The 11919-nt window shown below is 42.0% G+C and overlaps 1 protein-coding gene across 1 annotated transcript in view; it reads right to left on the minus strand.

Moving 5' to 3' along the window:
• The window catches only part of LOC122540182 (dynein axonemal heavy chain 8-like), a 1320893-nt gene that overhangs the window by 584296 nt on the left and 724678 nt on the right, over positions 1–11919 (minus strand). Inside the window, exon 37 of the mRNA XM_043675532.1 lies at positions 4282–4435. Within this exon, the coding sequence (XP_043531467.1) occupies positions 4282–4435 (154 nt within the window). The remainder of the gene's footprint in view (positions 1–4281; positions 4436–11919) is intronic.

An 11919-nucleotide genomic window follows, 5' to 3' on the forward strand; every position in this document is an offset into this window, starting at 1 on the left:
TATAAAAGAGACCTAAGGGGCAACTTTTTCACGCAGAGGGTGGGACGTGTATGGAATGAGCTGCCAGAGGAAGTGGAGGCTGGTACAATTGCAACATTTAAGAGGCATTTGGATGGGTATATGAATAGGAAGGGTTTGGAGAGATATGGGCCGGGTGCTGGCAGGTGGGACTAGATTGGGTTGGGATATCTGGTCGGCATGGACGGGTTGGACTGAAGGGTCTATTTCCATGTTGTCCATCTGTATGACTCTATGGGTACTGGTACCCTGACTGATAATCGTAAAAAGATCAATGCAGCCTTCAGGAAGTACTATTTTGAATTGTATAAGTCGCAGGACTGTGAGGACAGAACGAGGAAGATGGAGTCTTTCTTTAAAAATCTGGCCCTCCTGGGCCTAAACTCGGAGCAGGTGTCGTTCTTGAATGTCCCCCTGACAACCCAGGAAGTACAGGAAGCAGTGAGGCAGTTTCAGAGTGGCAAAGCACCTGGACCAGATCAATTCCAGACTGAGTTTTATAAAGAATTTATAGGGGCCTGGCCGGCTCACATATAAATATGTATAACCATTCATATAGTCAGGGCTGCCTCCCGCCTTTGTTGAGAGAAGTAAATATTCTCTCATTCTTAAGAAGGGAAAGACCCCAGAAGACTGCTCCTCATATAGACCCATATGCTTGTTAAAAGTGGATTTTAAAATTCTCTCAAAAATGTTAGCATTAAGACTAGAGAGGATCTTACCATTCATTATAAAAGAGGACCAGACGAGGTTTATAATGGGTCGCGGATCAGCTAATAACACTAGAAGAATCTTAAATATGGTGAAAGCCTGCCAGCAGGGTGGCACGGAGGCTCAGTGGTTAGCACTGCTACCTCACAGCAGCAGGGTCCTAGGTTCAATTCTAGCCTTGGGCAACTGTCTGTGTGGAGTCTGCACTTTCTCCTTGTGTCCGCGTGGGTTTCCTCTGGGTGCTCTGATTTCCTCCCACAGTCCAAAGATGTGCAGGTCAGGTGAGTTGGCCATGTTAAATTGCCCATAGTGTTAGGTGCATTAGTCAGAGGGAAGTGGGTCTGGTTGGGTTACTCTTTCGAGGATTGGTGTGGACTGGTTGGGCTGAAGGGCCTGTTGCCACAGTGTAGGGAATCTAATCTAAAAATATCTTTTCTATATGCTGGAATGGTTCGGCGTTGGAGAGGTCTTTGCTAAATGGGTTTCAGTATTATATAATGATCCCAAAGCAGTGGTGATCACCAACAGCTTAAGTGCGGATGGCATTAGAGTCGGCGGAGGCTATCATCAGGGATGTCCTCTCTCACCATTATTATTTACAATAGTGAATATTCCTGATGAAGGGCTTTTGCCCGAAACATCGATTTTCCTGCTCCTTGGATGCTGCCTGATCTGCTGTGCTTTTCCAGCACCACTCTAATCTAGAATCTGGTTTCCAGCATCTGCAGTCCTTGTTTTTACCTATTTACGCAAGGGACTGAGCCACTAGCAGAAGCTATACAAACTGACCCTAACATAACGGCTCTGGAGGCTCTGATCGGGCAAGCACAAAATCACCCTCTATGCGGATGATATCCTCCTTTTCTTGAGCGATCCTTTGACATCTGTGTCCGCCTACTTCAAGTGGTCAATTTGTTTGGTATGTTCTCAGGCTACAAAATCAATTTTGTGAAATCGGAGGCCATGGCATTGAGAGGCATTGCTGGTATATCCAATTTTCCGGACGGATCCGGTTTTCCCTTTCGGTGCTCACTAGAAGGTTTTCTGTACTTAGGCATTTTCATTACTCCGGCATTTGGTCCTGCTCCTCGGATGCTGCCTGAACTGTTGTGCTTTTCCGGCACCACTCTAATCCAGCTATATAAAGCCAATTATACACACTTATTAGGGGAAATAAGACAGGACCTTCAACGCTGGGAAGATCCCCCAATATCTTGGTTAGGCAGAGTAGCATTAGTTAAGATGAATATTTTACCTCGTCTTTTATGACACCCGAGAAAGCTCCCCTTGATGCAGCCGAGACAGGCACTGCGTAAGCTTTATGGTTGGCTTGCTCCTTTATTTGGAGTCATAAACGGCCCCTTATCAAATTAGAAAAGCTGCAGCTTCCACAAGTAAGGGGAGGGCTGCACTTTCCGGATTTCAGGAGGTACCAATTGAGCTCCAAATTATCTTATGTAGCTGATTGGATCTCTTGTGACCCACAATCAATCTGGTTAGATATTGAGACCACCCAATCAAAATGTCCCCTTATCAATTTACTATTTATGGACAAGGTGAGAGTTATTACGGATTATTGTAAAAATCCTATTGTATTAAATACAATCAAAGTCTGGAGGACAATGTGACAAGATGAGGGTAAACTACAAAAAACCTCCCCTTATACCCCTATAGTGGAAATATTAGGGCTCCAGCCAGGCCTGACCGATGCTATATTCAAAATCTGGGAATCCAGATCTGTTTCGGAGATCTGTTCGATAGGGAGATCATAATGTCCTTTGAGCAACTCTGCCAGAAGTTTGGACTGCCCAGCAGGGATCTCTTTCGGTATTTTCAAATACAAGACTTTATACGAAAGAAGACCACACTGATATACAATCCTTATAAATCGGATAGGGAAAGGAGAGTGCCTCAGCTGATGGGTCCGCCCTCGGTCAGTACTCTCTATCACCTACTATGCAAAAGGTATCGAAGGCCATGGAATGGTTATATAAAACCTGGAGTCAAGAATTAGGGTTGGAAATTTCCATAGAAATGTGGGAGAACGTCTGGGAAAATGCCAGGAAGATGTCTATCTGTAACAGAACTCAAGCTACTCAATTGAAGATATTTCACAGGGTTCACATGGCACCTGAACGACTTGCAAAGTTCAAGACAGGAGCATCTTTGATGTGTCCTAAATGTAAAATTGAAGTTGGTACTCTTACACATTGTCTGTGGACATGCCATAAGATCCACAGGTAATGGGACAGAGTAGCCTTGACAAAGACTTTGGCTGTGGAGATTGGATTGGACCCGGTGTCCCTCCTCTTGGGCTCCCCAAATTTCCCATCTTTGGTTGTATACTGGAGGAAATTATTCACTATCCTTTCCATTTGTGTGAGGAAAAATATTTTAGTGAATTGGGTATCCGAAGGTCCCCCAGGACTTTCAAACTGGTACAGGATAGTCATGGAATATATTCCCCTTGACTTCCTTCCGAATATGGTGCACCAAAAAATGGAATTATTTTATAGAACATGGCAGCCCTTCTTGAACTATACTGACACAGATATTTCGGCCATAATGTCCAGGGCCTTTGTTTAGCCATGGTAATGGTTCTGGCTGGTATGGGGGCCCCCAGGAGGAGGAATCCCATATAAATACAGGTTTTGTTATGACTTGATATAAATCTATTTTGAGTATGTATTTAGTTATTTATTTACCTATTTGTTTATTGTTAGTAATGTGTGATACCCTATTTTATGTTTTGGTTGTTTGTAGAATAGATTAGTAGTTAGTTCATTTTAAAATGTCATATTGGTGTTGTTATTATATTATAAAGTGGAATATACTAATTTGTATTATTTTTGTAATTTTGTAAAAAAATTTAAAAATCTTCTTTTTCAATAAAAATATCTATAAAAAAAATAAACAAAACCAAAACGTTAGCTGTCATTCACCATTAATTGTTGCATTTTTATGGCAAAGTCTCTACCAAGCATAGTCCATTTGCCAACAAATCAGCATTCCTCTCTTGTGCAGTATAAATGTTATTTTCCCTTTGAATTAGTATTCTTGTGAATTGTCCTAGTTAGCGCAAAACAAAAATTTCCAAGACAATGTGTTTTTTTTGGTAATGTTATCATATCTCTTTCTCTTCTAGCATTCATTCAGCTTGACTGTATTGCTATGCCATTGATTTGATTCCATCTGAAATCCTTAGATGAATCATCACTCCCTTTGTAAATTAGAACTGAATACTGGTTGAAGAGTGACATGGAGTCAGGAGACTCCAGTATTTTTCCCTGTTCCTTCTTGAATGCTTAATGGTCATTCATTCTCTGTATCTCTCCATACTCTTAAGCTGTGGAAGATCCAAATCAATCAACATCGTATGCATGCAAATCTCAATTTCAGAGATATGCCAAGTGACATAAGCTGCTGCTCAAGCTCCAAAACCCAGGAACATATTACTTTCTAATTGAAGTTTCTAATATTAAAACAAGACCAATAAACACAAAACATGGTGATATTCATTTTTGGAACATCTAAATTAGTTTTCTATATTACCTGCGGCAGTTGTTTAGCAATATCCCCTCCAACAAAGACAGCCTCCAGATAAATCCACAGATTTTGTACTAAGAGCCACTGTTCTATTATAGTTGTGCATACTGTCAGATTGTGGACCCAGAGTTGAATATCTTTTTTATAGTAAGCATTATACCTGCATGGAAAAAATAATTCCAGAAGTCTAATAAGTAATAGGAAATTAAATCATCCATTCAAAACTACACTCCTTCAATTTTAACATTAAATGGAATTTAATAAACACCTCCGGTGTGGAGCTACCATAGATTGGCTGCAAACCCACTGCCATTTCCATGTAGAAGAACAAGTGCAGTAGATACATGGGAACACCACCTATTGCAAGATCCTCCCCCCCACCCTCCAGCCCCCCATGCCACTCACCATCCTGACTTGATGAGTGTTGCTGTTACTTCACTGTTGCTGGTCAAAATCCTTGAATTGCTTACCAAAGGGCAATGTGATCCAAACTACAAGGTGTGAACTGCAGTGATTCAAGAAGGCAGCTCATCACCACATTACCAAGGATAAATAGGGATGAACCATAAATGGTGGTCATCCAACGATGCGCACATCCATGACTGAATTTTAAAAAGACAGATATCTCTACAGAGCTATTTATGGATGGGGTGCGAATCAGCAGTTTGCTTTGTCCTGGATAGTGACACTTTGAGTGCCAAGGAGAGATAGTTTCATTCTCTGTTGTTGAAGATAGACATCATTTGGCACTTGGATGGCATAAATATTAATTTCTACATATTAGGGACAAGCCAGACCCCCCAAAAAATTTCAAGAAGATAGCCCAGACCCAGTGGTTAGCACTGCTGCCTCACAGCGCCAGAGACCCAGGTTCAATTCCCGCCTCAGGCGACTTTCTGTGTGGAGTTTGCACCTTCTCCGCGTGTCTGCGTGGGTTTCCTCCGGGTGCTCCGGTTTCCTCCCACAACCCAAAAATGTGCAGGTTAGGTGAATTGGCCATGCTAAATTGCCCATAGTGTTAGGTGAAGGGGTAAATATATGGGAATGGGTCTGGGTGGGTTGCGCTTCGGCAGGTCGGTGTGGACTTGTTGAGCCGAAGGGTCTGTTTCCACACTGTAAGTAATCTAATCTAATCTAACTTTTCTAGTTGTTTTAAGCAGGTGAAGAGTGTCTATATCAGGAGTAATGCAGCTCACCCAATCACTTGGTTTTAAATAAAACAGCATTTATTTATACATGAACAAAAGAGGACAGAATATAGAATAGCATATCTCATCTGAAAACCCAATCAAATCTATTGCAACTTAATAAAGCTGTTCCACATACTTGTAACATCACCATAAACTCCTCCTTGGCAAAAAAGGTAAATTCAAACATAGATTCTTACAGGAGAGATGTCAGAGAAGAGAGAGTATCAGCATGGAGCTGCTTCTTTGCTTCCAGCAGCATGTCTGTGTACCCAGCAAAAACATTCCCCTGTACCTGTGTTTTGGTTTTTGCTGCTGTTTACCTATTATTTACTTATCTATGCGATTTAACTATGTGATCTGCCCATATTGCTTGCAAGACAAAGCTTTTCACTGTGCCTCGATACACGTGACAGTAAATTCAATTCAATTCAACCAGTAGCTGCAAAACAGCAAGACTGCTAAAACAAAAACAAAGAAGGTGAGCTGGAAGAACTGGACACACCCCTTTCATTGTACACAGATCTTTGAAAGTTGCCACCCAGGTAAATAGTGCGGTGAAGAAGGCATATGGCGTACTAGCTTTTATTGGTAGAGGAATTGAGTTCCGGAGTACTGAGGTCATGTTGCATAGGTATAGGATAGATGTTAGGGGTAGGTTCTTTACTCAGCGTGTCGTGAGTTCATGGAATGCCCTGCCCGTGGCGGTGGTGGACTCTCCCTCATTATGGGCATTTAAGCGGGCATTGGATAGGCATATGGAGGATAGTGGGCTAGTGTAGGTTAGGTGGGCTTGGATCGGCGCAACATCGAGGGCCAAAGGGCCTGTACTGCGCTGTATTCTTCTATGTTCTATGTTCTATTGCACGAGTGTTTTTTTAACTTGAAAGTCTTTTCCCTGAGGTAGTATCTGTTAGCTATCATCAAATTGGTCCTAAAACCCATACAAACACATACCAGAACGTTTGCATTTATGACCCCTCTTGATTAAAAAAAGGACTGAATAACCATTGTTTTATGATAAGAAAATTAAAGTTATGCAAGTCAATTTGATTTTAGAATAGGATACAAAGTCGACATCAAGGGCCACTGTTCTATGTTTTATGTTTTAACCTTGTCAAAAAACATCATCATCATATACTTAGCTACCCAAACCTGAATGTTGCCCAGGTCTTGCTATGCATATTGGCATGGATGTCTTAAGTCTCTGAGGATAGTTGTACATGAGAATGGTACAATTCATCACCAAACATCCTTACTTCTGACTTTATTATCAGGAGTCGAGTTATCTATGAAGTAGTTGAAGATACTTGGGCCTAGGACACTACTATGAGGAACTCAGGACAGTGATGCTCTGGGGCTGAGATAACTGACCTCCAAAAAAAACAATCATTTTCCCTTGTGTTAAATGACTTGAAGAGAGAACATAGAGAGTTAGATTGGAAGCTAGAAGACAGGACAAGTGTTTAGTAATCTCAGGATTACTGTCAGCACCAAGTGCTTGTGAGGCTAGGGATAGAGAGCGAGTGCAGATGAACATGTGGCTGCAGGGTTGATGTAGGAGGGAGGGCTTCAGATATGTGGATCAATAGGATACCTTCTGGGCAAGGTGGCACCTGTACAAGAGAAACAGGTTGCACCTGAATTAGAGAAGCGCCAATATCCTGGGCAGGAGGTTTTGCTGGAGTCCTTCAGGAGGGTTTAAACTAGGTTACCAGGGAGATGGGAACCAGAGCAATGGATCAGACGATGGAGTGGGCAGTGAACAGCCAGATACAGTGTGCAGAGAGTCTGTGAGGAGGGATAGGCACTTGATAGGGCAGAGGTGTGGTCAATGCGATGGGTTAAAGTGTATCTATTTTAATGTGGACAGTATGGGAAGATATTTAATTGGGGGAGGGGGAATTACAATGATATTAGGCAGGAACTGGAGCACCTAAGTTGGGAACAGATGTTCTCAGGGAAATGCACAACAGAAATATGTCGATTGTTGAGGAAGCACTGCTGATAGTGCTGGACAGGTTTGTCCCACTGAGGCAAGGGAGGGATGGTAGGTTGAAAGAACATTGGGTGATAAGGGATATGGAACATCTAGTCAAGAAGAAGAAGGAAGCTTACTTAAGGTTGAGGAGGCAAGGATCAGACAGGTCTACAGAGGATTACAAGATAGCCAGGAAGGAACCAAAGAATGGACTTAGGTGAGTTAGAGGGGGGCCGTGAAAAAGTTTTAGCAGATAGGATTAAGGAAAACCCTAAGACATTCTACACTTCTGTGAGGAACAAGAATATGGCCAGAATGAGGGTAAGGCTGATCAGGAATAGTGAAGGGAACTTGTGCCTGAAGTTGAAGGAAGTAGGGAAAATCCTTAATGAGTACTTTGTTTCAGTATTCACTACTAACAAGGACCCTTGACATTTCTGAGGACAGCATGAAACAGACTGATATGCTAGAACAGGTTGAAGTCCTGAAAATTTTGAAAAACATAAGGATAGATAAAGCCCCTGGGCCAGATGGAATATATCCTTGGTTACTACAGGAAGTGAGGGAAGAGATTGGTGTACCTTTGGCGATGACCTTTGCGTTTTCACTATCCACTGGAGTGGTGCCAGATGATTGGAACATGGCAATTGTTATCCCTTGTTCAAGAAAAGCAATAGGGAAAACCCTGGGAATTACAGTCAGTCTTATGTTAGTGGTGATCAAAGTATTGGAGAGGATTCTGAGAGATAGCATTTATGATTACTTGGAAAAACATAGTTTGCTTAGAGATAGTCAGCATGGCTTTGTGAGAGGTGGGTCATGTTTCACAAACTTTATTGAATTCTTTAAGGATGGTCACCTAATTACGGAAATATGTGGAAGCTTTAGAGAGGGTGCAGAGGAGATTTATCAGGATGCTGCCTGGACTGGAGGGCATGTCTTATAAACAGGTTGAGGGAACTAGGGCTTTTCTCATTGGAGCAAAGAAGGATGAGAGATGACTTGATAGAGGTGAACAAGATGTTGAGATGCAAAGATAAAGTGGATACCCAGAGACTTCTTCCCATGGCGGAAATAGTATCACGAGGGGGCAAAATTTTAAGGTAACTGGAGGAAGATTTAGGGGAGATGTCAGAGATAGGTTCTTTACTCAGAGAGTGGTGGTTGGGTGAAATGCATTTCCAGCAGTGGTAGTAGAGTCAGATATATTAGGGACTTTTAAGCGACTCTTGGATCAGCACATGAAAGTTAGTACAATGAAGGGTATGTCGGTTAGTCTGGTCTTAGAGTAGAATAAAAGACTGGCACAACATCGAGGGCCGAAGGGTCTCTGTTGTGCTATACTGTTCTATGTTCTATGATGAACATAGTATGTTTCCATGATTCCCATTGACTTCAGTTTAGCAGGGGTTCCTTAATGCCACATGTGGTCAGATGTGGATTGCTGTCAAGCACAGTCACTTTCACCATATCGTGGAGTACAGCCCTTTTGACCATGTAGGGACCAAGGTTTCAATGAAATGAGCAGCTGAGGGGAATGAAATCCAAATTGAGTGTCAGTGAGCAGATTATTGTTGAGTAAGTGGCACTTGATAACACAGTCAATGACACCTTCCCTCACTGAGCTGATGAATGAGAGTAGACTCTAATGGCAGGATAATAGGCTGTGCTTGGCATTGTCCTTTGTTTTGTATACAGGGCATAGCTAGGAAAGTTTCCACATTGTCTGACAGATGCCAGTATTGTAGCTGAACTGAAACAGTTTGGCTTGGGGCATAACAAGTTCTGGAGCAGAAGTCTTCAGTACAATTGGCAGAGTATAATCAGGGCCTATTGCTTTTGTAACATCTAATGTATACAGCGTAGGGAGTGAATAAAATTGGCTTAAAGTTAGTACACATGATGATGGGTACACAGAAATATAGAAAACGGAAACAAAAATCAGCCATTCAGCCTGTCAAGCTTGCTCTGTTATTCAATATGACCACTGCTGATTATCCAACTCAGTACCTTCTTCTGCTTTCGATCCATATCTTTTGATCTCTTTAGCTCAAAGAATTACATCCACCTCCTTCTTGAAAACATTCAATGTTTTGGGGTCAACCACTTTATGTGGTAGAGAATTCACAGGCTCATCACTTTTGGTTGAAGAAATTATTCCTAATTACTCCTAAACTGAGGTCTCACCAAAATCCTATATAACTGCAGCAAGATATCTCTGCTTCTGTACTCAAATCCTCTCACTATAAAAGTCAACATACTACTTTCCTTCTCCACTGCCTACTGCACAATATGCTTACCTTCGGCACTTGGTAAACAAGGACCCCAGGTCTTGTTGCACTTCACATATTTTTGATCAATTGTCTTTCAGATAATGATCTGCCTTCCTATTTTTGCTGCCAAAGTGGTACTTAATTTTCACGCAGCTTGTCCAAATCACACTGAAGCATTTCTGCATCCTCCTCACAGTTCATCCTCCACCCAGCATTAGGTATTTCAGGTGAAGGCCATGAGAGATTGTAAAATTGGTACTTCTGGCTGAAGTTTCTTGCAAATGTTTCAACCTTGCCTGTTGCACAGATGAGCTAGGTTCCCGTTATTGAGGCTGGGGATGTTTGGAGATTCTCCTCTGCCTATCAGCTGTTTAACTGGTCATCATCATTCATGACCAAATGTGTCAGGACTGCAGAGATTTGATCCAGTTATTGGTTGTACAATCAGTTAGCTTTGTTTGTCACATAATGCATCCAGAGTTTGAAATGCAAGTAGACCTGTGCTGTAGTTTCAGCAGGTTGACACCTTGCATTTATAGGGCACCTACTGCTATATCTGCATTCTTCATTAAACCAGTAGTTGATCCCTGGCTTAGTAATGGTAATATGGGTGACATGGAAGACATAAAGTTACAGATTGCAATTCAATACAATTCTGCTGCTGTTGATCATAATGATCCTCATGAATGTAGTCTTGAATTGTCATAGCTGTCCAAAATCTCTCCAATATATGATGGTAGTGCTACATAACATGATGGAGACAGTCTCAAATATGATGGCAAGACTTTGTCTCTATATTGACTTTGCAGTGGTCATTCCTATAGATTCTATTATGAATAGATGCATCTGCTATGTATCGATTGGTAAGGATGAGGTTGAGAACATTTTTCCTTTTTGGTTCCCTCAATACCTACCATAGACCCAGTATGGCAGCAATGTTCTTTGGGACTCGGCCAGCTTGGCCAATAATGTTGTTTTAGACACTGACATCCCCCACCTCAAATATATTCTGCACCCTTATCGCCCTTAGAGTACCCTAATATTGATGTTCAACATGGGTGAGTACCAATTCCTCACATGACGGGTGTGGTATATGGTAATGAGCAGGGTGTTCCTTTGCTAATTTTTGACCTGATGTTTTGAGATCTCAATGGACTTGGAGACAATGTTGAAGACTCCTGGGGCAACAGAGAAAATTTGTCCTGACTAAAACACTGTGACCTGGTGGGTCTGTGCTGTGCTGAGGTAGAATATGGTGTGGGAACATATATTTTTCTTTTTGGACTATAAGCTAGACTGGAAAGTGGAAAAATATGCATAGTACCTCAGGAGACATCATAAAAGGAGACATTTGTCCTCACTGCCTTCAAAGCTGAAAACAGACTTGTTAGCAAATTCTTTTCAGGGAACTCCTGTACTACCTGCCTGGTTCTCTCAGACAACCTAAAACGTAACCAGTCCTTATCTCTCTGCTCACCCCTAAGATGCAAGGTGCCACCTTCCTAAATATGCTAGTCATATTGTCCTCTGTTCATGTGGTTCCAAAGTTGGAGCTCCAGCTTGTATAGATGATGACACTGTGTGTTCTTCTGGGGCATGTGATGCCTCATTAACATTCTATCACTCTGCTCTCATCAACCATCTTTGTCACTTCCTCAAAAAATTCAATAAAGTTTGTGAGATAAGACCTCCTCCATACAAAGCAATGCTGCCTATTGCTTATACATCTATATTTTTCCAAATGCAAGTAAATCTTGTCCATAAGAATTTTATGCAATAATATCCCAATCACTGATGTAAGGCTTACTATCTTCTAATTCTTGTGGATGTTATCTTTTCAAGGATGAGGATTCCCAAATCCTCATAAAAGGAGACATTTCTGCGGTGGCTTTCTAGGTGGGTTTCTGCGGTGTTTCTCCATTTAAATAATATTCAGCTGTTCTATTTTTCCTGTCAAACTGCTTACTTCACATTTTACCACATTATTCTTCCTAAATTTGCCAACTTGCCTAACCTAACGCCCCCAGGTCTAACCCCGCCCCCACACCCAGCTCCAGCCCCACACCAGGTCCTAGCTCCCAGCCCTGCCGTGTTTTCACCATCCCTCCAGACCTACCCCTCTCTGAGGATGAAAGATCAGTCCTCAGCAGAGGGCCCACCTTCATTCCCCTACGCTCCCGGATTGATGAATTCAACACGCGGC

Source organism: Chiloscyllium plagiosum, chromosome 3 (assembly GCF_004010195.1).
Source record: "Chiloscyllium plagiosum isolate BGI_BamShark_2017 chromosome 3, ASM401019v2, whole genome shotgun sequence".
Lineage (NCBI taxonomy): Eukaryota > Metazoa > Chordata > Chondrichthyes > Orectolobiformes > Hemiscylliidae > Chiloscyllium > Chiloscyllium plagiosum.